At 39.9% G+C, this 26698-nt stretch overlaps 1 protein-coding gene across 1 annotated transcript; it reads right to left on the bottom strand.

Annotated features, from left to right (window-relative positions):
• Positions 1-116: 116 nt before the first annotated feature.
• Positions 117-26462, bottom strand: rims4 (regulating synaptic membrane exocytosis 4). The gene is made up of 5 exons (XM_034287530.1): positions 26347-26462; positions 7366-7478; positions 6711-6812; positions 6291-6430; positions 117-4724 (listed from the first exon to the last, which is right to left on the bottom strand). Exons 1-5 carry the CDS (start codon positions 26421-26423, stop codon positions 4506-4508), a joined length of 651 nt encoding a protein of 216 aa, XP_034143421.1. The 5' UTR covers positions 26424-26462; the 3' UTR covers positions 117-4505.
• Between the last annotated feature and the right edge of the window lie 236 nt (positions 26463-26698).

The following is a 26698-nucleotide window of genomic DNA, read 5'->3' as shown; positions in this document are numbered from 1 at the left end:
AGATTTAAGTTTGTTTTTCAATTGAATTGTTCAAATTATAGGTCACATTAAATGTGGAAAAAGTTCTGACATGATTTATCTTTGTTTCATTCTTTTACATCACAAGAACCTGACATTTTAACAGTGGTGTGTAGACTTTTTATATTCACTGTAGTTATCAGTCTCTTTAGCTTACATTACAATTTAATTCCATGTCACGCAAGGGTGATACCCACAGTCGCAGTCACCAGAACCCCAGGCCCACAACAAATGAGCTGGGCCTAAAGTGTTTTGCAAGTCTGGTGGTGTCCCAAATGTCATGTTCCAGAAATTTCTATTTGGCAATGACAAAGGAGTGGCAAGGATTGGAATAATAATGTTATTCCAATAAATGTATATTATGAATAGTCATATAATCATATAAATATAATAAGCTAATTCTATATATAAACCTGCAAAGTAAAAGAGACTGTACCTTGGGCAAATCAAACTGGAAAACAGGAGCATTGAAAAAATCTCATTAAAACATTAGTTGAGACAATTGGACAAAACGGTTAACATTTAATACATTTTTTGCGTCCTTGTTTTACATTTTAGAATAAAGTCCTCTGGTATAATTATTTGTGTTTTTAAGGCCTCTTCTTGCATTACAATTCATAGTAATGAATTTAGATGTAAATGAATACGGATAAACCAAAAGTGATTAACCTTTTGCTCAAATACAAAATATAACTAATTCATAGCCATACAATAGACCTATGAACTATTGGATTGTTGGATACTTGTAAGGCGACATACTAAGCAACCACAATTACATTTGAAATATTAGTATATAGGTTATTGGATAAATATTGTGAACATTCTTCAAGAACAGTTCCAACAATAACCATGTGTTTCATTTAATCATAATGTTTGTTCTTTAAAATGACCATGTTCCATGCCATTGAAACACAAAAATTGTATTACAATTAAGTGGACTGGTGAATGATTTCCATGCAATGTCAAAATTGTTTTATAGATGATGGATGTAGTTACGTAAAGCAATGTTATAGGAAAGAGAAACCTGGAAGCTATTGTGTTGTTAAATGTTATTCTTCAAATCAAAACTTTTCGTCACTTTGACGGTTATTCAAGTTTTAAAATGGAGATTGATTATTGAACACCATGTTTACCTTTCAGTTTCAATGGCTCTAAATATTATCAGTTCTTTTTCATCATCTATACTTTTTTCTGCACATTTCTAAGCAAAATATATAAAAGAGAGGATTTGGCACCAAAAAAATTACATAAAAACATTCCAGATGTCGATTTACCATAGGTAAGTTGATTGAATCTATATGTTTGATCTAAACCATTAGTTTTTCATTTGTTAAATGCATAAAATAGATATATTTGTATGGTTCAATTAACTTTTTCACCAAAAATACTGTAAATGTTTCTTTGATGTATATTTGATGTGTGTTCAGGCTATTACAATTTGAAAATGTGTTTTTGTGTGATTGAAAGCTTTTACAATGTGTTAAATGTGTTTCAGGTTACTGAGTGAAAATGTTACTCATACTACCACAAATTGTTTATTCTTGCCCTCTATTACGCCTGCATAGCCGTCAGCTCAAACACACACACACACACACACACACACACACACAATATCAACATGGTTAATTGAGCAAAATGTACTGAATAAGATAAATTATACAAATCAGCTAATGAGATACTTAGCTATATTATTTGCAAAAAAATTTCAAACATGGTAGGGGATATTTTATATTCTGAACTTATTTTTCTTATTGATCATTGGGGCCATAGTCAACTGCATTATAAACTTTTGTCAGTACATGTTTGCCAAAAACCTGGTTGCCCTGCCTGGAAACTGAAATTTGGATATACGTGGATCTAAAAGCAAGACAAAAAACCCTAAGCAAACATCAAAATCCCCCCAATTTTTTTTATTTGCCTAACAATGTAGATTTTGTAGCAATGGGCAATTCAGTGGGGACATAAACCCCATTCAAAACCTAGATGCTAAAATTGAGGAGGGCAGTCCTTAAGCACAGATCTGTAAACATTTGATATGAAGGATTTATCAAGCTGTAAGCCAATCTCAGAAAAAAAAATCTTAAAAGGTGATGTATTGAAAAGCATTAAAATCAGGGGCACTTGTTAATATAAATTGTTCTCCAAGCAATTGTATAATTATATATTGATGTAACTTAGCATAAATATATAGCTGAGTATTTATATTATTTTATATAGTATTGTTGGCTCATCTTGATCAAAGATCATTACATGCATTCATTCACATTCACACAAACACACACAGTCATTTTAGGTTTTAGTATCCTTTTGGGTACAAAAATGTAAAGAAAGTATTTCCTCTCATAAACCTTTTTTCCATAACTACTGATCCCTAACCAGAATTGTAGCTTTTTTGGGCATCAGAACATATTGCCTAAAATACCCCTTTTCCTCATGTGGACTAGCAAAATATCCCCACAAGGTCCAATTTAACATTCCTTGTGGGGATTCTTGCTACTCACAAATATAGTAAAACATGGAAACACACAAATGCGAAGTATGGAGCTTCTCAGACAAGTGTGGTTGGGTGCTGCTTCTTATTGCTTCATGAAATTAAGATATTGATTGGAAAGTTATTACTTTTTAACAGTAGGTCTTGATAGCATATTCCAGTACCAGTCCAACTTGCTTTAAAGAGCTTGACCACCTTGATGTTGCGTCTACCAACTCAATTGAATTTAGTCTTAATTTATTGTTACAAACATTTTATTTTCTCCATATTGGAAAATGTAGCAAGGTCCAAATCACACAACATCGTAAAAAATTAAAAACGTTCAAATACCTGGGCTGGGCTTTATTAGTTTGTGTTCACACTGAAATCAACAGAAAAGAGCCAGATGTGCAAACCTTACGCTGTAAGTATTTGGAAGTATTTTGTTGCACAGAACTTGATTTCTTCTTATTTTCAAAAAAGATACCACCATGTGTGTATGATACTTAAAGGGACCAAATTCACTTGTTTTTTAAAACGTAATACGGCTATCATTTTTTCCACAGCAGCACACAAGTCAGTATTGCAATTATCTTTATAAATGTGAACTAAACTGCTACATGTTAAAGACAATACACAGTGTGCCAGCATATGGTTAAACACAGTAGGTGTCCTTTCAATCCCTTTTAACTAGAACTTGGGCCAAATTTTATGTTTATTTCCCATAACATTCTACATCATAATACGGCACAGATTGTCGACCCCTCTGCCTTAAAAACACAAGTGATTTTGAGGCTACCCACTGCTTTTAACTCTTGGCACTCAGGGTGTTATGCCCTTTAGCTTGTCAATCAATGTACATGTTAGTTTCAAACAAAATTTGTTTTACATTCCCCCGTAAAATATTATGCTTAATATTATTATTCTGTTGTAAGTTAACACAACACACTGCCATGCATACGCTACCACCTAATGCTACAACCTTACTGTGCTACAAAAGTTCTGAGTCTCTGCCCTTTTGAACATTAATCAAATACATAATAAAAATAAACGTTTGGCTCACTGAAGACTAACATTCATAGAAAAACATCTATAAAAGTGCCCAAATAAAATGTTCTTCTCATTACCCTACTGCACTACAATGTGCACCCTATTTCTGTACATTTCTCATTATACAGTCTATATGCTATATATTCTCTCAGACCTTGGTTGATGTTGAAAAAATATGGTTTTCTTCATTGCTTCACTTCTGGAATTGTTTTAATCACTACCTGTGACAGTCTACTTGACGGTTTCATAATGACAACTGTAATTTAAAAGGGACTAACTGATACTTCAGTGCCCATGTCACAAGCTGTTTCTGTTCCAAAATTACCCCTTTATGCTGAACAATGGCACAAGTTTCAAAGTAAAGACACTTGCTGGTAAAATGGCACAGTTGAAACTGTTAGAATGTTAGCCAAGCTTCAAAGACAATCTTAAATATATTCAAACAATACTTATGAACAATCCAAATCAGAAAAATTATAACATTTTTGAGAGAATCTGCTTCCCTTGGTGTTGGGTATCTATAACTTGTGTTGCCTTGTTTGCATCTATACCAACTACAGTATAACATTGATATTGCACATTCCCATTTGAGTTACATCCTCAGGTTTTAGCTCAACTATCTACCACCAGAGCCAAGATGGAAACTTCTAAGTAGTAGGGTTGTTTCAAACCTCTCTCTTACTCCCATGACACTCATTGACATGTTCTATCCAAAAAACACAGATTGGTGTTGTAGGGCCACTTAAGAAAATAACAGCCCAACTTAAGAGTAAGAACAAGAAAGTTCTATGCTCAAAGTCTTTCTAGACAGTTGGTGCCCCTTTATCCACATTTTTTAAAAAGAGTGCAAGGCCAGTGTCACTTTCACCATCAGCGCAGTACACCAAAGAACATGTCCCTTTTAAGGGTCTGAAACGGGTCCCTCTGAAAGAAGGCTATGTCCAAAAAGAGCCAGTACCAAAAGGTCTTAAGAGCGCTCAAAGGATGGGCCCACAGTGCTCTCCAGAGAAAGCTGGGAGGAGTGGTGGATCAACGGGGCCATCGAGGGGTCCACCATAGATGAGGTGGGAAAAAGCTTGTACCAGCCAATCACCATGCTTGTCAAATCCAGCTCCTCCAATAAGATGCGAGCAACACCCATGAAGCATTTACGATCCATTCGTCCATAATTTCCCCAAACAATCACCTGTAGGAGGAAAGAATGAGAACGTGAGAAAAGGTGCCTATTCTGGGCTTTTCTGGAAATTATCTTTCATAACGTACTGTACTTCCTCTCTTCCAAATCCACGTTTATACACTCTAATAATATTGCTAACAGCATACATGTTATTTACTGCTGGACAAAATAAATAATGACCATCATTGATTAACCTTTGAACTAGGTAGAATACATCAGCACTTCTTTTTTCTCTCCATTTTTGGACACTTGCCTTTTCCCTGCCTCTGCATCATCTACAAATATGGTTCCTCCTCTAGCTTAGGTTTCCAGAGGACGTTTTGCCGAGTGGCTGAATTCTGTTCATGCCTTTAATATTTGTTATGACAGAGTGTGTTAAATGTTCTCCTTATGTTTCAGATGAGTGTTCAACATTTCCATTTTTCAGTTATTTCCTGTGTTTCTGAGCCAGGTCTGCTTGAGGCTGACATTTTTCTGAACAGAATGATGAGGAGGTATTTGCAAACATCAAATTACGTTGTGATGGGACACCTAATCATTGCTGAGATTATTTTCAAACTGTTGAATAAACTGACCATTTTGTAAGACTACTTATCTCTTTTCATTTTCTAAATGCAAGGGCATGACTTCTGTTGAAATAGATCCATACAGAGCCCTTATGTGTCTTGAACAGACAAGCTAGACTCAGGTTATACAAAGTTTGCTTTAAATTTAAAAGGCTAGAAACATATATCCTATCACTAAAATGTCATTAGTGTAAACTCTTTCCTTGTTGAATTAGATTTTGTAAGTATATACGGCCTCAGGTGTTCATAACTCGTGTGAGGTATGAGAAATAGGTAAGGTGTGAGGGAGTAGGAAGGAAATAATGAGTTTAGAAAAAACTCTCCTGTGCACTTCTTATCACCTTTGGGGCAAGAAATATGTTATACTAATTTGTTCCACAGAATTAATTTCTTTGTGTAGATTATGGTAGATTAATCTACACACACATATACATATATAACAGTATACAGCTCCGGAAAAAATTAAGAGACCACTGCAGCTTTTTTTTTCCTTTCCAGAAAAGTTGAAAAGGAAGGTTCTGAGTGAGGAACAGAAGTGTTCAATTTGCAGTGATCTCTTAATCAACCCTTCAACCCTTCTGTTCCTCACTAAAAACCATCCTATTCAAATTTTTTGGAAATTCTTTCCGGAGCTGTACATTTGGTTCAGAGGTAATTTGATTTCCTAACTGTTTTTTTATCATTGTAGAGACCACCAATGTTGTGTTACAGCAAACAGAAAAGTTTTCTCTTGCAAAACCTTTTAAAACCATTTCACTGAATGAACGTACTTATTGATTTTACCCTCATATTACCAAGGAAATTGACTAAGAATACATCCTCATTTACAGCAACATACTGGGGAGTTCTTAGTGTTTATTTGCCTTGCTCAGGCACATAATTACAAATTTTCCATCATGGCTCTCTAGGTTATTAGTTAAATGCTGTAACTGCTAATGCTAACTGCAGCCCCATAATTGAACAAACACATTTGTGGAGGGAATGTTGACTGAAATTTGTTTTACCTTACCTGAACAACTTTTCCTTGTGGACTCTCTGAGAACACCAGAACCTGGTTATACAGAGGGTCCAGAGATTTCCTGATCGACTTTGTCTTCTTTTTGGCAATGCAGATTCCCTTTTCAAGTATATACACTTTAATGTAAGCCGCTAGCAACAAGAGAATACATGTATTATTTCATTTCATGTCTCTAGGGCTTGTGTAACACATCAGAACAATTAGATGACATGGCATTTCATCCCCAGTTTTAGATTACAAGATTAAATATTACACTTTGACATTGCAAAATCCACCATGAGAAACAATGTTGCTGTATCTTAAACTTTGTTTCTCCTCTCACTGCAACAGTACATGGTTTGTTGTAATTTATGATTGGATAACATTCCCCAGAGAGTTTAAGGGATTAGAAGGTTGCAGCGTTCTGTTTACCTGGAGGTCCTTTGGATCCAGGTTTCTGGGTGAGTCCTCTGGCTTGCACAATCTCCACCTCCAAACCACCATTTCTCTCCAGCAGGCCTATTTCAACATCACCTGAATAATAACAAATATAAGGTTATGTACAGCTCATAAAGTCGGATAAAGGAGTCATATTTCTGGTTATAAATTGGGCAGTTTCTTTCCTGATTGCTGAATGGCTAAAAGCTGTGGTATTTGAGACCGGATACCATGGGTATGTCTTCACTTAGCATTTAATTGTTCTGAGTTGATAACCGGTTTATAATTGTAATAATGAAACACAGGGCATTTGTGGTATTGTAACATGTATCACACTCTTGTACTTTCTTTTAATTATAGCATCTGTCAGGGCAAGGGAAGAGAGGTTAAGGGCTTTCTATTAGTGGTAAACTGGGTTCCTGGACTTCCAACTTCAATAGCTGAGAACTTACTCCAAGCAGGTCATCAAATAATCATGAGTCCAACTGTGTCATCAAGAGGGATCAGCCAATTAAGGGTGAAGAATTAGAAATGGACAATATTAAAATGATGATAGCCTTCAAAAGCCCACTAGAGGACTTTATCCATCAACTGTAATGTTTGAAGGATACAGGTTTTACTCAGACATGCAGTTTTCATTTAGTCTCACCCAACGATGTTGTGGCTAATGTCTGTCGCCCAACAAACTGTGCCGGGCCCATTCCATCCAGAAAGTCACTGAACTGGGCATCAGAGGCTAGGCACATCCCACTGTAGTTCAAACTGGAAAAAAGAAAAAGAAATGAAGAGCAAGGAGAACACAGTTACCTTGCTTGTCTCAAATATAATCCCTGTAAGGCTTTATTTAAGGCCAGACACCAGAGTTAAAAATATTTTGCATCCAGCTGTTGATTTTCTGATTTAGGGATGTTTTGCAACTAACTTTCATAAAATGTACAAATAATTCAAAAATAATTCATATCATTTTATCCCTAATCTGTCAACTACACCTAGCATAAATGTCGTTATTGTTAGCATGTTTCATGTTCACATTTAACCGGTACTTCTAAAATGTTCCATGTTGAATCATATATAAAGAAAAAGCTTGTTTTCATCCTCTAGTCCTCTAGTCTACTCCATATAGGTCTTCCAGTGCATGCCTTTTATCCGCCTGTAGGGGAATATAGACTGCTGTGATAATAGCTGAGCTGAAAAGGTAGAAGGGCCTTATCTTTATATGATCAAATTGTATCTTAAAATTATCGTACGATAATTTCCCCAAAAGAGCTGGTATTCATCTATATTATCTTTGTTGTATCCTTACGATCAAACTCATGTCACGATCAAACAAAAGTAAAAAAATAAGATCATGCTTGATTCGCAATAATGCCATCATTATCACAAAAAACAACAATCGTAACAGCCTCAATAACAACAACCACAATTATAACTATAATAATTGGCAATATAAAATAATGAAGAATACAACACATACAAACATACCACAATATTAAATGTTGTATCACTATCGTAGGCTATTATTTTATTATTTGTTTAACTTTATTCTGCATTCTCTTGTTTCTGTTGTTCATGTGTTTGTAAGGTTTGAAATGCCTATGTGCATATGTAATGCGCTAGAGAAATAAACTTGCTTTGCATGCTTTTCCTATGTCACTCCGTGTCACGACTCCCTCTCCTATGGCTTCCCCTGTTGGTGCGCCTTGCCCCCAGCTGTCAGCGTCAACGGTGTTCTGAAGCCACTTCCCCTCCCCCCTTCAGTAACAACCAGTCGCACCTATTTTGTATTAGAGTCCTTAGTTCAGGTATATGTATGTCTGTTGGTTAGGTAGGAGTTGTGGGTTATTGTTTGTTGGCACCATTCTGTCTAGTTTATATCAGGGATTCTCGTTATGTTTGCACGTTGTTGTGTAACACAGCTAGACCCTGCTCTACAGCCCTGTTGGGCACGTTTTCTTTTTTTTCTTGGGTTTACTGTTGCCCATTATTAATGTATTGCCTGCATAGGCATTCCCTTACACTTGCTTGTCTGCTAAATGAACTCAAGCAAGCAACTCCATGCGTCTGACTCCTACTTCCAGAAGACAGAACGGGAAACTCTGGCTATATGGACATAGGCTACTTGGAGATCATAAATAGTAATTATAATTTCGGTGGCTGGCATCTTGATTAGTTAACAGGTCCTAAATTGACTAATGAGAGTATAAATAAACCAGTGGTTCTGGGTCAAGCATTTACCCTAATGACGGCAGAGCTTGCTCTTTTAAAAGACTTCGGCTCTGGGCTGAAACGCGAAAGTGTTCTGTAACTGTGCGGATTTCGTCATGGAGAATGACGAATGGTTAATTAGCCATTTCAGCCAATTATTTATGTTGAAATATGTTCGTTCATTCATAGGCTGTTGGTCACCACACCTGCATAAATTGCACCTGTCATATGTAAATAAGTACGCAGTGCGTTGTCGTGTCCACGGCTTTATCTGATTTATCAATCTGCAATGACTATGCTTATTTCGACCAGGTGCGACAGTTTCGCAAATCACACTTAAATCTCTCCCAACGTTTAAACCTGAGATATTTTCTGAGAAGGTTTCATGAATGAAGGCCAGTAGCTCCAGGCCCGGTGAAGAGTGTGTTGATAGCACTGCAACATCCGTTCTCCAGCGAGAGTTAATCATAATGCAGACCTCTCCACCTTTACTTTTACCCGACTCCAACGTTATGCCCTGCCGATAGATAGAAAAGCCAGCAGGGGTGATGCACGAGTTTGGCATATTAGGATCCAGCCATGTTTCCACGAACGCTAGCACACATCAGTTTGCAGTGTCCCGTTGGAAGTTAATCCGTGCATGTAGTATTGTCCAGGGATTGAACTTTTGCGATTAGAATGCTCGGTAATGGCGGATTGCCGTATCTCATCCGAGATCTGCATAGGACACCGGCACATTTGCCCCTCTTCTTTCTCTTCCGTCGGCATGTTGGCAAACAGGCCAGCGGCAGAACAAAGGACATGCAGCAATCGCTCTGGTGAGTAGTGTAAAAGTCTGTGATCAATAATGAACGAATATAAGTGCTTGTTGATCTTACTGTATGAGCAACAGAGCAGCATGAACAAAAATAAAAACAATAATAAACAAAAAACAACATAGTGAAAGTGGAGCCATTGTCAGTGTGACCTTTCTCTATGGTGCACCGGAAGTTATGTTAGTATGGCATACTGGAACTTACGTTAATGTTGTTGTCCTGGCTGGATTCATTACGCTGTGTCTTAAGTGACACACTGTCTTTAACCACTACACCATTTAAACAGCGGGTGTTGTTGCATGTGATGTGTAGAGATGTGATGTCTGTTTACATCCTGCATTGTCAAACCAATTAATTGAACCTCCACGTTTCTAGAAACTAGTTCCCTAAATAACCTATTAACATTCAAACCAACAACAGGTACCATAGGATCGCAACACAATGACTCCGAAATGGTCCTTGTCAGTGCAGTTCATCCATCACAATATGACCGCAAACAGTTTTACTTTAGGCTTACTATAATGTAGCCACTGAAGGTTGTAGCCAGTAAAGTTTTAGCCTATCCTGAAGAAATCCTAATCCCTACTTTGTTTGGTCCATGGGGAGGATCAAACCCCCGTCAATTGTATGAGACATTCAGCGCAAACTAATCCTGGTGGAATATCACTCAATTAATTACGTCTTTTGGCAACAGGTCAGTAACATGATTGGTTATTAAAAGATCCTTCCAGGGAGGTCTGTCAAAAGTGAGGATGTGGAGGGGTTCACCACTCTGTAAAAGACTGCGTGGGCAAATAGTCCAACAAGTTAATAACATTTCTCAACATAAAATTGCATAGAGTTTGGGGATCTCATCATCTATAATACATTATATCATTAAAATTCCAAGAAATCTCTGTATGCAAGGGACAAGGCCGATAACCAATATTGGATGGCTGTGATCTTCGGGCCCTCAGACGGCACTGCATTAAAAACAGACACTAAATTCTATAATGGAAATCACAGTATGGGCTCAGGAACAATTCTGAAAACCATTGTCTGTGAACACAGTATGTCACTACCTCTAGAAATGTGAGTTAAAACTCTACCATGCAAAGAAGAAAGCATATATATGAGGAAGATCCAGAACTGACGCCGACTTCTCTGGGCTTGAGCTCATATAAGATGGACTGAAGCGAAGTGGAAAACTGTCCTGTGGTCTGACAAATCAAACTGTGAAATTATTTTTGGCAATCATGGACACCGAGTCCTTCCGACTAAAAAGGAAGGGACTTTGTTACCCATTGAAAACATTTGGCGAATCATGAAATGAAAAATTGTGACAAAGGAGAACCAGAACGGTTGATCAGCTGAAATCCTGTATCAAACAAGAATGGGAATATATTCCACTTTCAAAACTACAACAAATAGTCTCCTTAATTCCCAAACGCTCATAGAGTATTGTTAAAAAAAAGAGGTGATGCAATAGAGTGGGAAACATGCCCCTCTCCCAACTTTTTTTGAAATGTGTTGCTGGCATCAAATTCAAAATAGGCAAAAAAAATATTTCACAGTTTCCAAATTTTATTTGTAGTCTTTGTACAGTTTTCAATTAAATACAGTGATAAATGATTTGCACATCATTGCATTCAGTTTATATTTGCATTTTAGGCATTGTCCCACCGTTTTTGGAAACAGGGTTTTACATTCGAATTGTTTTAGCCTATCTTTACCAGACCTGTTTTCCATGTGCCAGTCAATTTTTCTCAGTCTTCATAGGAGGTACACAATATTCCACAGAGATTCTTAGGTCTTATAGTCAGAAATAGTGGCTTTCTTTGAGTCTTGGGTGATTTAGATTTTTTTAGTCATTTCATCATCATCTTCTTCCGCTTATCCGGGGCCGGGTCGCAGGGGCAGCAGTCTAAGCAGAGATGCCCAGACTTCCCTCTCCCTAGACACTTCCTCCAGCTCTTCCGGGGGGACCCAAAGGCGTTCCCAGGCCAGCCGGGAGACATAGTCCCTCCAGCATGTCCTAGGTCTTCCCCGGGGTCTCCTCCCAGTGGGACTGGACCGGAACACTTTCCCAGGAAGGCGTTCCGGAGGCATCCGAAACAGATGCCCAAGCCACCTCAGCTGACCCCTCTCGATGTGGAGGAGCAGCGGCTCTACTCTGAGCTCCTCCCGGGTGACCGAGCTTCTCACCCTATCTCTAAGGGATCGCCCGGCCACCCTGCGGAGAAAGCTCATTTCGGCCGCCTGTATCCGGGATCTTGTCCTTTCTTGTCCTAGTCCTTGAGACTAGGAACATAGATTGACTGGTAAATCGAGAGCTTCGCCTTGCGGCTCAGCTCTTTCTTCACCACGACAGACCGATACATCGACCGCATTACTACAGAAGCTGCACCGATCCGTCTGTAAATCTCCCGTTCCATCCTTCCCTCACTCGTGAACAAGACCCCTAGATACTTAAACTCCTCCACTTGAGGCAGGCACTCTCCACCAACCTGAAGTGGGCAAGCCACCCTTTTCCGACTGAGGACCATGGCCTCGGATTTGGAGGTACTGATTCTCATCCCCACTGCTTCACACTCGGCTACAAACCGTCCCAGTGCATGCTGAAGGTCCTGGTTTGAAGGGGCCAACACGACAACATCATCCGCAAAGAGCAGAGATGAAATCGTGTGGTCCCCAAACCTGACACCCTCTGGCCCCTGGCTGCGCCTAGAAATTCTGTCCATAAAAATTACGAACAGAACCGCCGACAAAGGGCAGCCCTGCCGGAGTCCAACATGCACTGGGAACAAGTCTGACTTACTGCCGGCAATGCAGACCAAGCTCCTGCTTCGGTCGTACAGGGACCTGACAGCCCTTAGCAAAGGACCCAAGACCCCATATTCCCGAAGCACTCTCCACAGGATGCCGCGAGGGACACAGTCGAATGCCTTCTCCAAATCCACAAAACACATGTGGATTGGTTGGACAAACTCCCATGAACCCTCCAACACCCTGTAGAGGGTATAGAGCTGGTCCAGTGTTTCACGGCCCGGACGAAAACCACACTGTTCCTCCTGAATCCGAGGTTCTACTATCGGCCGTATTCTCCTCTCCAGAACCCTGGCATAGACTTTCCCGGGGAGGCTGAGTAGTGTGATCCCCCTATAGTTGGAACTCACCCTCCGGTCCCCCTTCTTAAAAAGAGGGACCACCACCCCGGTCTGCCACCCCAGAGGCACTGTCCCTGACCGCCACGCGATGTTGCACAGGCGTGTCAACCAAGACAGCCCCACAACATCCAGAGACTTGAGGTACTCTGCTTCCTCAATGGAAGACTTGATTTTGGGATTGAGGAGATCCTCGAAGTACTCCTTCCACCGCCCGACCACATCCCCAGTTGAGGTCAACAGCTGCCCACCTCTACTGTAAACAGCGTTGGTAGGGCACTGTTTCCCTCTCCTGAGGCACCGGACGGTACCCGTCAGCTGCCTAAGGAGTCCCACAAGCCAACCAGGCCTGATAGGACTCCTTCTTCAGCTTGACTGCATCCCTTACTTCCTGTGTCCACCACCGGGTTCGGGGATTGCCGCATCAACAGGTACCGGAGACCTTACAGCCACAGCTCCGAGCGGCCACTTTGACAATGGCGGTGGAGAACATGGTCCACTTGGACTCAATATCTCCAGCCTCCCTCGGGATCCAGTCGAAGCTCTGCCGGAGGTGGGAGTTAAAGATCTTTCTGACAGGAGACTCGGCCAGACATTCCCAGCAGACCCTTACAGTACGCTTGGGCCTGCAGAGTCTGTCCAGCTTCCTCCCCCGCCATCGGATCCAACTCACCACCAGGAGTTGATCAGTTGACAGCTCTGCCCTTCTCTTCACCCGAGTGTCCAAGACATACGGCCGCAGGTCAGATGAAACGACAACATCGACCTGCGGCCTAGGGTGTCCTGGTGCCACGTGCACTGATGTTTTTGAAGTCAATGGACGCTCGGCTTCAATAGGGAAATGCACTGTGACGCTGCGGGATTGTTTGAGAAGAAAATCGAGTCAGCTGACCTGTAGCTGATTCTGAACTAACTAGTTTTAGAGATTAACGTGCTTTAGCACATTTTTAGTCAATAAAATGTTTACACAATAGTACATATTTTACCATAATTTTTTTTTGACATTATAGGGGAAGCCGGGCTTCCATTGCAGTCTTAAAGAAATCCCCACTGATACAAAATGTATATTGTCTTTTTTAAATAATTTCAAATAACAATATTTAGACTTTTCTGTCTAAGTCTGACCATTGGTGACTTACAATAGATAAACAAAAAACTTTCTGCCTTGAAGTAATAACATTTATGAAATGCTCCATTCCGGTTTCAGACTCCATCATTGTACTGAAACTGCACTCATGAAGGTAACTAATGGCCTCCAGCAAACGTTCCGCATCCGTCCTGTTGCTTCTTGATCTTAGTGCTGCTTTTGACACTATTGATCACTCCCTTCTCTTAGAGAGACTGGAAACCCATATTTGGCTACATGGACATGTTCTAGCCTGGTTTAAATCGTATTTATCTGAAAATATATCAGTTTGTATGTGTGGATGGCATATCCTCTAACAAATCAAAGGTATATTTTGATGTTCCTCAAGGCTCGGTTCTGGGACCATTATTGTTCTCACTATATATGCTGCCTCTGGGTGATGTAATCCGGAATAACAATGTCAATTTTCACTGTTATGGGGATGACACACAGTTATACACTCACCTAAAGGATTATAAGGAACACCATACTAATACTGTGTTTGACCCCCTTTCGCCTTCAGAACTGCCTTTAATTCTATATGGCATTGATTCAACAAGGTGCTGAAAGCATTCTTTAGAAATGTTGGCCCATATTGATAGGATAGCATCTTGCAGTTGATGGAGATTTGTGGGATGCACATCCAGGGCACGAAGCTCCCGTTCCACCACATCCCAAAGATGCTCTATTGGGTTGAGATCTGGTGACTGTGGGGGCCATTTCAGTACAGTGAACTCATTGTCATGTTCAAGAAACCAATTTGAAATGATTCAAGCTTTGTGACATGGTGCATTATCCTGCTGGAAGTAGCCATCAGAGGATGGGTACATGGTGGTCATAAAGGGATGGACATGGTCAGAAACAATGCTCAGGTAGGCTGTGGCATTTAAACAATGCACAATTGGCACTAAGGGGCCTAAGGTGTGCCAAAGAAACATCCCCCACACCATTACACCACCACCACCAGCCTGCACAGTGGTAACAAGGCATGATGGATCCATGTTCTCATTCTGTTTACGCCAAATTCTGACTCTACCATCTGAATGTCTCAACAGAAATCGAGACTCATCAGACCAGGCAACATTCTTCCAGTCTTCAACTGTCCAATTTTGGTGAGCTCGTGCAAATCGTAGCCTCTTTTTCCTATTTGTAGTGGAGATGAGTGGTACTCGGTGGGGTCTTCTGCTGTTGTAGCCCATCCGCCTCAATGTTGTGTGTGTTGTGGTTTTACAAATGCTTTGCTGCATACCTCGGTTGTAACGAGTGGTTATTTCAGTCAAAGTTGCTCTTCTATCAGCTTGAATCAGTCTGCCCATTCTCCTCTGACCTCTAGCATCAACAAGGCATTTTTGACCACAGGACTGCCGCATACTGGATGTTTTTCCTTCTTTGTAAACCCTAGAAATGGTAGTGCGTGAAAATCCCAGTAACTGAGCAGATTGTGAAATACTCAGACCGGCCCGCCTGGCACCAACAACCATGCCACGCTCAAAATTGCTTAAATCACCTTTCTTTCCCATTCTGACATTCAGTTTGGAGTTCAGGAGATTGTCTTGACCAGGACCACACCCCTAAATGCATTGAAGGAACTGCCATGTGATTGGTTGATTAGATAATTGCATTCATGAGAAATTGAACAGGTGTTCCTAATAATCCTTTAGGTGAGTGTATATTTCAATGAAGCATGGAGAAGCCCCAAAATTTGCTACTTTGGAAGCATGCGTTTCAGTAATTAGGAAGTGGAAGACAGAACTTCTTTCTTTTAAACTCAAGAAAAACAAATGCTTGTTTTAGGACTCATGAAACAAAGAGCTTTGTTGGCAGATCTCACTTTGCATCTCATTGTTACTTCGAGATTAGAATACTGCAATGCTCTTCTTTCCGGTTACCCTGATAAATCAAAAAATTTACTTTCATTAGTGCTGCACAGGGTTGCTAGAATTCTAACTAGAACTAAAAAAATTGAACACAATACTCCAGTACTAGCCTCTTTACACTGGCTGCCTGTTAAGGTTAGGGCTGATTTTAAGGTTTTATTGTTATCCTATAAATCAATACATGGACTTGCTCCTACTTACCTCGCTGAAATGGTGTAGCCATACATACCTACACGTAACCTTAGATTGCAAGATGCAGGCCTTTTAATTGTACTTAGAATTTCTAAACAAACCGCCGGAGTCAGGGCCTTCTCTCATAGAGCTCCACTACTGTGGAATGATTTCCAAACTCTATGATTTAGTGTAGTCTGGCCCAGGGGCGTGAAGGTGACCAGAAAGGCTTGATACTGTCCACCCTTGTTATCTTTGCAGGTGGGCTCTCATCGCCACTGGGATGACCTCCCTCCCATGCCATTCGGGGGCGGAGTCACTGGCTTGTTGTTGTCTCTCTGTTGCGCACCTGCGCAATTGGGCTGTACTCTGCTAGAAATACTCGGCCCTCATTCATGTTGGTTGCGGTTGTTGGGTGTCCCTTTGGTTTGATGCTTGTCAATGTGGGTGGATTGATTTCCTGCCTGTTGGGTCACTGGACCCCCCTGTCTCAGCCCCAATGTCTTACACTGCGATATTATTGTGCTGGGGAAGTAGGATCAGTTTTCTTTCACTATAAATCCTTGTAGATCTAAGGAATGGATTACCAGGCTTGAAAGACCCGTTGCTGTCCCTGTCCAAAGTCCTTCTGGTTGTGTTGCAGGTCAAGACGATACCTGACGATTTCAGCAACCACTGTGCTGACCCCACCATCCCACGTTGTCCCTGTACTTGTCCATCTGGTCATGCTTCTGACCTCAATCACAATGTCTGGACTTTGGAAAAATTGTGTCCATTAAAAGAACCTTGAATTGATCAGAAATACAATGTAGACATTATTAATAATGTTGTAAAAGATGAGTGAAGCTGGAAACAGCAGATTTTTTTTAAATTGAATATCTACACAGGCACATTGTATTGCCTAATCCAAGTTTTTCATTTTATTTAGGCTGGGTTTTTCATTTTATTCATAAGAAAACCAGAAACAAATAACTTTCTTCTGAAACTTGTCAGTCCATTCTTGTTCTGAGAAAAGGCTATTCCATGCGATAAATTGTCAAGAAACTGAAGATGTCATATAACGTGTAGTACTCCCTTCACAGAACACTAAAAACTGTCTCTAATTAGAATAGAAGAGGAGTAGGAGGCCCTGGTACACAACTGAACAAGAGGACAAAGGCATTAGAGTGTGTAGTTTGAGAAACAGATGCCTCACAAATCTTCTACAACTTCATTAAATAGTATCTGCAAAACACCTGTGTCAACTTCAACAATGAATAGGAAACTCTGGGATGCTGGCCTTCTAGGCAGAGTTCTTCCTCTGTCCAGTGTCTGTATTCTATTGCCCATCTTTTATTTTTATTGGCCAGTCTGAGATATGGTCTTTGCTTTGCAACTCTGACAATTTAATGTAATTATTATAAATTACCTTTTTTCCTTTTCTGTTAATAAACTTACCTAAAACATTTTTTTTTTTAATTGTTGTGAACACATTATATACTTGCTAGACTTTGGTATAGCACCATTACCCAGAAACACAATGTGAAGTCTAATGCAGGGGGTAAAATGTTTGAGAGTCTACTACCCTGTTCAGACATATAGAAAAGACATTTAGTCATAATAAAATTGATCTTTCTACCTTATCATGAAAAATAAGAAAGAAAACTGAATGTAAACATCATAGTTGTCCGGGAAACAATTTAGAATTTTCTATTCCAGAGCAGAATTCTAATTTCTTATGCACCACATTTTTAATTATCTGAAAGGTTATCAGTTGCCACTATCAACATGTTACTAGTGGTGTTCTGTGTCTGAAAAGGATCATAGTGAGGGAGAACTTCCAAAGTAATTTTCTCAATGCAAAATCTATACCCACCATAGTGACATAAATTTGATCTTTGATGTAAATTATTTTTGGTGAAAATACATCAAAAAGGTTTTCTCAGTCTGGTCTGAATCAATCTGTAATGTTAGTTTATTGTCTTAAGGTTCAAAAGCTGCAGTGGGTAGAGTTGATTTACATGATGTTGCTGCTTTACTAATTTTGGTCATATAGTATGACAGTGATTTATTATGTTAGGAAGTTAAAAGAACTTGAAATTTATTTTCAATGATTTCGTAAAACATGAAATATGAAAATAGATTGACATACACTGATCAGCCATAACATTATGACCACTGACATGTGGAGAGTGAAGGCTCGCCTGTGTGGTCCGACCCAACAGACAAGCTACTGTAGCTCAAATTTCTGAAAAAGTTAATGCTGGTACTGATAGAAAGGTGTCACAGTGCATCACAGTTTGTTGCATATGGGGCTGGGTAGCTGCAGACCAGTACGGGGGCCCATGCTGACCCCTGTCCACTGCCAAAAGTACCTATAATGGGAATGTGATCATCAGAACTGGACCACGGATCAATGGAAGAAGGTGGCCTGGTCTGATAAATAACATTTCCATTTACCCCACGTGGATGGCCGGGTGGGTGTGCATCGCTTACCTGGAGAACACATGGCACCAGGATGCATTATGGGACATAGGCAAGCCGGCGGAAACTGTGTGATGCTTTGGGCAATGTTCTGCTGGGAAAGTCCTGCCATCCATGTGGATGTTTCTTTGAAAAATACCACCTACCTAAGCATTGTTTCAGACCCTATCGACCCTTTCATGGCAACAGTATTCCCTGATGGCATTAGCCTCTTTCAGCAGAATGATGTGCCCTGCCACAAAGCAAACATGATTCAGGAATGGTTTGAGGAACACAAAAACAAGTTCAAGGTGTTGTCTTGGCCTCCAAATTCCCCAGATCTCAATCCAATCAAGCATCTGTGGGATGTGCTGGACAAACAACTCCGATCCATGGAGGCCCAATCTTGCAACTTACAGGATTTGAAGGATCTGCTGCTAACATCTTGGTGCCAGATACCACTGTACACCTTCAGAGGTCTATTGGAGTCCATGCCTTGACGGGTCAGGGCTATTTTGGCTGCAATAATATTTGGCAGGTGGTCATAATGTTATGCCTGATCAGTGAATGTTTCACCTCATGTTAATATTCCTCAAACCATTCTGTGCCCCCTCGTGCTTTGTGGCTGGGGCATTGTTATCCGGGATGAGACTACACCCACCAGGATAGAAAAAAAAGGGGGACCTACACAATATTAGGCAGGTGGTCATAATGTTATGGCTGATCGGTGAGAAATTCCCCACCCACACAAAAATGAAAATACTTGTTCAGGACCCAAGTTCTTGCTGTTGGCATGTTTGCTGCCCAGCAGCATAACTTTTGAATAAAATCTAATCATAATTGTCTACATTATCATCAATATGTGTCCTGGATGTCTGATACAGAGAAGAAAGACAGAGGAGCCTCCATTCTTTCCGTATCCTGAATTTCCACGTGTTAGGGCACAAGTAGTCGACACAAGATTACTATTCCAAAATGCCCACACAATCTAATAGCCAGATCCATTGAAGATTATATTTGAAGCATGAGCATGGAAGATCATCAACATCAATAATTTGACAAAAACCCACCTTATTTTATCAGCTCTGTGACTAGCTTGCTTTGAGACACTAACTAGCTTGCTTTGTGATTTTGTTTAAGGGTGTTGCTGTAGAAATAATTTGTGATGTTGGTCGAGTGTGTTGCTGCAGAATAAAGTGATATTTTGTGTGTTGCTGCAAAAACAATTTGATGTTGGGTGACTTCGTTGCAGCAGAAATTGTTTTTGATGTTGGGTGAATGTGTTGCTGAGGCTGAATGTGTTGCTGCAGAAGTATTTTGTGATATTCATTGAATATGTTGTTGTAGAAATCATTTATGTTGGGTGCAAGCTTGGAATTTTGTCATTTAAGGGACAAGGCCATTTGGCCTTCGGTGTCACAAAGATTTTTAGGGCACAAAGGCCACATGCCAGGGCACAAAGACCATTGAGTGAAACAAGAGGATTTGGAGCTTACAAATAAACAACTTGAATTGCTGATAAGAAAAAACATGCATGTCATAAAAACATACATTATAAAAAAAGGTATATCATATTTTGAATAATAACTTATAACTGATGTTTTTATTCCACATAAAAAGTTAAATTGTCACGTTTTAATCCTTGAAATTACATCGACTCATTATAGATTCTGAAATCTGTTTCATTTCAGAAGTTTTAGTTGGGAGCGTTCTGATGTCGACTCCAAACAGGCAACAGTATTGACAGTTAAGTATCGTTAAGGCTAGCTAGCCAGAGGCATAACATTACCTGACTTACTCGAAAGTAAACCGCTAAGTATCCTTTAGCATCACAATTACCTGCGATAATGAGTACGGCCTAAATAAACAAATATACAGACTTTTTTTGTGCACGGATAAAGTAATTCTTGTTTTCTAATCTTTCACCACAAACACTGCCATGTCGACTGATGTCAAACCTAACGTTAATTCTCTGAGCTCTCAAAAAGCTTTCAGGTGTATTTGCCCACTTGGAAGTCGGAACTTTCCCACCACACAATTACTCATGAATGCACCTTCTAAAACAGGTTTGATTCAGGTAAGCACTAAATAAGTCCGCTATCTATCAATGACTAGCTAGCTTGCTTACCTGCATGGTACCCGTTCTTGTGGTTTTTCTCAATTGCAAACTACAAACATACTTTGGAACAAACTGCTGACTGCGTTTTTCAGTCTCAAGGGAACAAAGTCCATGGTGGCCGTAGGGCGTACAATGATTTTTGGGGCATCACAGCCAGAGCGAAGGGCAATGACGGCCCTGGCCATTGTGAAATTCCTACGTTGGTTGGGTGTGTGATGCTGTAGAAATAATGTAGACATTTTTTGTGATATTGGATGAGTGCATTGCTGCAGAAATAATTAGTGGTGTTGGGTGAATGTGTTTCTGCAGAAGTAATCTGTGATGTGAAACAAATTGGGATAGTATTTTTAAAATTTTCGAAGATGTATTTGCACTTTTATGAGTAATGAAAGTAACCTTTTTCCAAGAGTATGAGAAGTAGGGGTGGGTGTGTTTGATGACTGGTAATAGCCACTCCGGGGAAAACTAAAATACCCTAATTGATTGCTTGATATACCATTGGCATGTGCCTGATGTTCTCCATATTAGTGATATCCTCTAGTTGTGCTTGTATGTGTGCTGGGGGCAGCTAAACACAGCAGCTAAACACAATGCACTGTATTGGTGCAACTCAGTGGTCTTATATAATAGCAGCCGCTTTGGCTTAATGGTGTCTGACAATGAGGCTAAAGTTTGGGCGGCCTGCCAATGGCAGGAAGCGGAACACAGAGTGGTCGTCTGGCCATGGGCCAGCACAGAGGAGCAGCTGAACCACCAGCCTGGAGGCAGAATTAAGGGAATTAGTTGATGTGTTATTTTTGGCGTCATTCCCTCCCCAAGAGAATTAAATGCAAAGGGAAAGTGGATTCTGCTTTCTCTATCTTTCGTCTCCTTGTTTGTATTGGGCTTGCTCTCATTAGGCTGAACATAGGTGTGGAAGGCGCATAATGAATTTCCTCAGTGTGTTGCAGTTTTGACCTGAATTCCTTGTTTTTTCCCCTTTCTGGTTCATTGCTGATCTATTTTTAAAGCACTTTGGGGACAGTCCAAACGAGCCACCACACATTTGGACAGGCAGAGTCTTGGGAGATCTCTCACCCAAGACTAATCACTCCTGCCATCTGTGAGGTTTCATCTTTACCCTGTCTTTCTGTCCAAGTTTTCCATGTGTGTGTCCTGTCCTCAGTATACTTCGCGTTCATGTACTCTGTTAAGAGCTTGGTCTTGTCTTCAGTCCTTCCCCATGATCCATGTCCTTCCCCATGAGTCCAGTCCGTTTTTCTGTATGTCTGTGTTGGTTTTCGGCTAAAGTAATTTAATTTCTATGTTTGGTTCCATTGTTACTGGTCTTTGTTTTCACCTGCTCCTTGTTAGTCTTACCCTATATATGTCAGCTCTTGTGTTCAGTCGGTGTGGAAGCATTGTTTGCATGAACTTGTCACTATGCCAATCGGCCTAACCAATGTTATATGGCTTGTTTGGTCCGGCTGTTTGTCCTGCCTTCGCGTTCTTCTTTGTCCTGCCCACCAGTGTTTTGGCCTCACCCTGCCCAATTGTCGCTTCTGCCTGCCTGTCATTGTTTTGGGTTATTTTTCTGTCTAGTTTCCATAGTTTATTTCTTGGTATTTGCATCGGTGTGTTTTGTGATATGGGTGTTTGCCAACCTTTTGTTTGATTGTTTGACTACCTTGTTTGCGGGCTGATGGCCTGTTTGCAAAAGAAAAAAGAAAAATGAAGCGAAATAATAAAAATACAAAAACTGGAGCTTTGCGCCTGTCTCTCGTCACTGCCATGCTGGCGAATCATGATGCCATCGTTCCCCACTCAGGTTCAATGCCTCTTCATCAGATAGCTTTTGAAGAAACATGCCAATCGTGGGCAACAGCGGAGTGACAAAATACAGCATGACCCAAAACTTCCAATCACCGCCCACTTTCCTGTTGAAATTACTGTTTCAGCCTTGACAAATGAAAATGATTACCCCAATATCCCTAATGTACTCCATATGTCTAAAAGGCACATTGTGAACACAAAGACATTACTACTTGTCAAACAAGTCTGTTTACATCCCTGAATAATGATCCTGTACCCATTTCACTAACACTCTGAGCCATCACATTTCATTACTTTGCGTATTTAGATATGCAAAGCTCAGTTTGTTTTATACAGTGTACTGAGTTAACATATCTCAGCGTATTTTGCAGATAACCTGTGATTTGTATTTAATGTTGTGCTGTACATCAGGCAATGTCATGTTTCAGGATTATGTACTTCATATTTCAGAGAAATGCAGAGCCAACCTCATGCAACCTCTATTAAATAGCATTTCAAAAGAAGTGATCTACATTCATCTTTAATCTCTCTGAGCTCCTCTCACCCTTACACCATCTTTGCACTCTATTCCTATATAGCTTATGGTAGAATTCTGGATAAAGGAAACTAAACAGTTGCAGCTGATAGTTTGAATATATGTAGATCATGTCCATAGGGGACTATCCAAGATTTTACTGGATTTTTAAACTCTTGCCTCAACCTAAGATGTTGACCTGGATAATCCTGCATTGATAAGGACACACTAAAGAGTTTGCTCAAATTGCTGTTTAAGAGCCTACAGCCTATATAATCAATAGCTAACCATGTTTTCAGGTAAAATTAACAAGAAAAAATCTAAGAAAAAACACTAATGGAATAGTGTGTGTTTGTACGTGTTCATCTTTTGAACCAGAATATCTCTTCTCAAGAGGATTTCTCAGGATGACTGTCTTGTTTGGATTACATAATACACCAAGACATTACTGTACACCTTGATTTATTTGCCTCCAAACAGGAGATTTCATGGAGAAAAACCAAATTAGTAAAAATTCCCTATTTTACTGCTGGCGATCAATTGTTTTGATTGCTGTTTATGTAAAGATGTATTATTTGTTATGTATTCATGAGATTCATATGATCCAATAAAATATGGTAAACCATCCTCTGTGCCAGAAGTGTAATTCCCTGACTGTTAAATTCCCCATAATCCAGCTTCGGTTGGGTTGATTTCTCCTCCTGATGCTGTTTTCCCTGACGGAGTGGCCACAGATGTTACATAACACCACAGTGTGCATGCAGCTTGCCTGGTTCCTTTGATAATGGCAGAATGAAGAGCCAGGACTGCCGTTCAGGCTTGTGGTCAACAAGGCCCACTGCCACAGAGCGAACACAGTATTTTTATTTTCTTGTAATGTATGCAGGCATTGTTCTATTTATAATACCTCCAGACTATGATTCTGTTCCACAAGCTTCATACTGTAGGTGCTCGTCTGAGCCAGCTAATACAAATGTTTTGTGTGGTACATCAAAAGTACACTGCACTTCCACAGATGTGTCCCTTTAATCTTGTTCATATTAACATTCTCTTTGCTTTTGCAAAAGAACAGTAACATTGAATACACACAAAAACTTTGTAGAAGCGGTCTACATTCTGACTGACCAAAAGTACATAGACAAAATACCATGGTAAATAATTGTATGCCATTGCCTAGAAATGTGGAAATGGGAATATGTATATTATCATAACGTAAGATGCAATATATAGCAGGATCTCTCCAAAAACATTCTGCTGGGTTTCTTATTTTTTCAAAAAGGAAGGGAGGGTGATTTGTGCAAGTTTGAAAATGTGATGCTTAAATGCTTAATTTAAAATGAAATTCAGTTGAATTTATATGATTTATGCCACAATGAATTGTAAAGAGAACAGCTAGTAAAAATGTTAATCCATTTTAAATGAATTCTCCATAGAAAATGATTAATTCTCCAAGCGGAAAATGGTAAATGCAATGTGCAACTGAAAAGGAATATGGTTGTTACTTTGGCCATCCAATTGCACAGCAGTCTAAAGCACTGTGACACCGGATCCCTCTGATCCTTCATATTTAATACATTGGTGTAGTAATGTATATGTATGTGGCATGCACATTTTCTTAAGACAGGTAGACAGGAAATCTGTCCTACAGTCCATTAGAGGACATAAGCCCAGCATTTGCAGATTGGGTACTTTTTTATACATATAAATAAAAAGACAATGTAATTCACGGCATGGTAAAAATTGCGGGTATATAGGCTGTGTGTGAATGGGTTATTGTTATTTTGAGAGTAGATAATCCTTCTCATGTTGCCTTATCTTCTGATAGGTACTCAAGCCCATCAGCACTTATCAAAAAGTTAACCTCCTGTTTATATAAAATGATGGCATACCAAGCCATGCAGATCTGTTTTTAGATGTTTTTTTTGGATGGGGGTGCTGATTTGGTGGTAGCTCAAGCTGTTTTTAAAGAGTCATTATGTGCTTTTTTTTACACTTTTTTCACATTTCTTTTGTATTATCAGAAATTCCAGATTATATGCACTAAAAGTTATATAATAGTGCTTCACACATCTCATCAGAAATTATTTTGGAGTGCATACAGAAGCCCATCCTAAAAAGCTGAATTTTCAGTTGGTCAACAGAAGTTGCACCAGCTGCATTGGAAAGCTGCATCTACCCTCTCCTCCATGAGCATCACTAAAACAAATGAACATCAGCAGACGGGATGAGCAAAAAACCTTCGCAATTTCCTGATTGCAAAAGTGAGAGAAAACAACAATTGAAGAGAGTAGGGAATCAACTAAACCTAAAGTGCATTATTATTATTATTATTGAAATGTCAAAAATAATGATTCTTACAGATTTTGTAAGATGCTCAACCAAACATGAAATTTGTCTGAATGCATACTGTTGTTTGGGTTATTCAGTTATCTTCCACAAAGGTGTGAAGCACAATAGGAACACTCCTTTATGAGTTGTAACATTAACACGTATTGGGGTTGACTTCCCCAGAATTTATTATACTTATATATAATATATATATTACATTTAATCACGAGGGGCATACAAATTATTTTTGTGAAAATGGAATCAGATGATTTGCCAGTGGCTGTCAGACCGTTGTCTACTATTTGCAATTTTAAGTGATTGGCTGTTCAGTTGAAATTTGGCAGCTATCTTAGAAGGCTCTTTGGGGTGGTTATAGCTGCTGTAAGTGAGAGTGACCGGCTTGTTGGGTTAAAACTAATGACAATGTATACTTACTTGGCCAAAGAAATTGACCAGAATCGGAGTAAAAAAAGAAAAGCTGACCTATTATCAATACAAACAACAAAACTGCCACTTTTTCAAAATACTTTTCTTTGTGTAAACTTGGAAAAATGTACAGGGAACTGAATGTTTTCCTTCCTCAAAACTGTACTTGGTTCTCTTTCCACACTGTTTAGGACAAAAACATTAGACTGTGACAATTTACACATTTTTGCCAATATCACACTATAGTAACTTCACTCAGCAGATGGCTTTGTCCAGAGAGAGGTACTATACAGAAAACCCTAACTATTTTAGTATAGTTTCTGTGATCTTGTGTGTGAGCCTGAAGGCAAATTGGTGTTGTTAATACAATAGTCCATAGATCTTCAACCCTCTCTGGGGATCCCCCAGCCATTGCATCAATTAGATGTATCCCAGAGCTAGCACACCTAAATCAACTTATTAACTTATTAACAAGCCCTTACCTGTTTGAATCAGGTGAGCTAGCTCAGGGCTAAAACTAAACTGTGAGATTGGCTGGGGGGTCTCCAGGAGATGGTTGAAGATCTATGCCGGGGCATAGTAATAACAACGGATCCACACCGAAGCACAGTGTATGAAGTTGTAATGGCTAGTTGTGTGTGACGCCACTCACTTGCCCTCTGAGCCGTAGCTGTTCATGCTGTCTTCAATGGACTCGTGGCTGGCCTGACGTACTGTGCGGCTGGGCATCCTCTACAGCCAGACCCCGTCTCAGTGCTTCTTCTCTGGATCCCTATTTAGCCTTTGTGCCCTCGGCATCTACAATCCAGACAAGAAATCCATTGACATTTTAGTCACTGAGCAAACATTGTTACCCAGAACGACGTACTACTGAATACGACTTAAGATAGCCAACTGAGGTAAGATGTATCACAATCTGTGTAAAAAAGTGCAGTCTCAATCAATGTTTTGTTATCTATATGACATACAGCTCCGGACAAAATTAAGAGACCACTCAACTTTCC

The sequence above is a fragment of the Esox lucius genome, chromosome 17 (genome assembly GCF_011004845.1).
Source record: "Esox lucius isolate fEsoLuc1 chromosome 17, fEsoLuc1.pri, whole genome shotgun sequence".
NCBI lineage: Eukaryota > Metazoa > Chordata > Actinopteri > Esociformes > Esocidae > Esox > Esox lucius.
The sequence above is the reverse complement of the archived record's forward strand: the minus strand, read 5'-3'. Positions and strand labels throughout refer to the sequence as shown.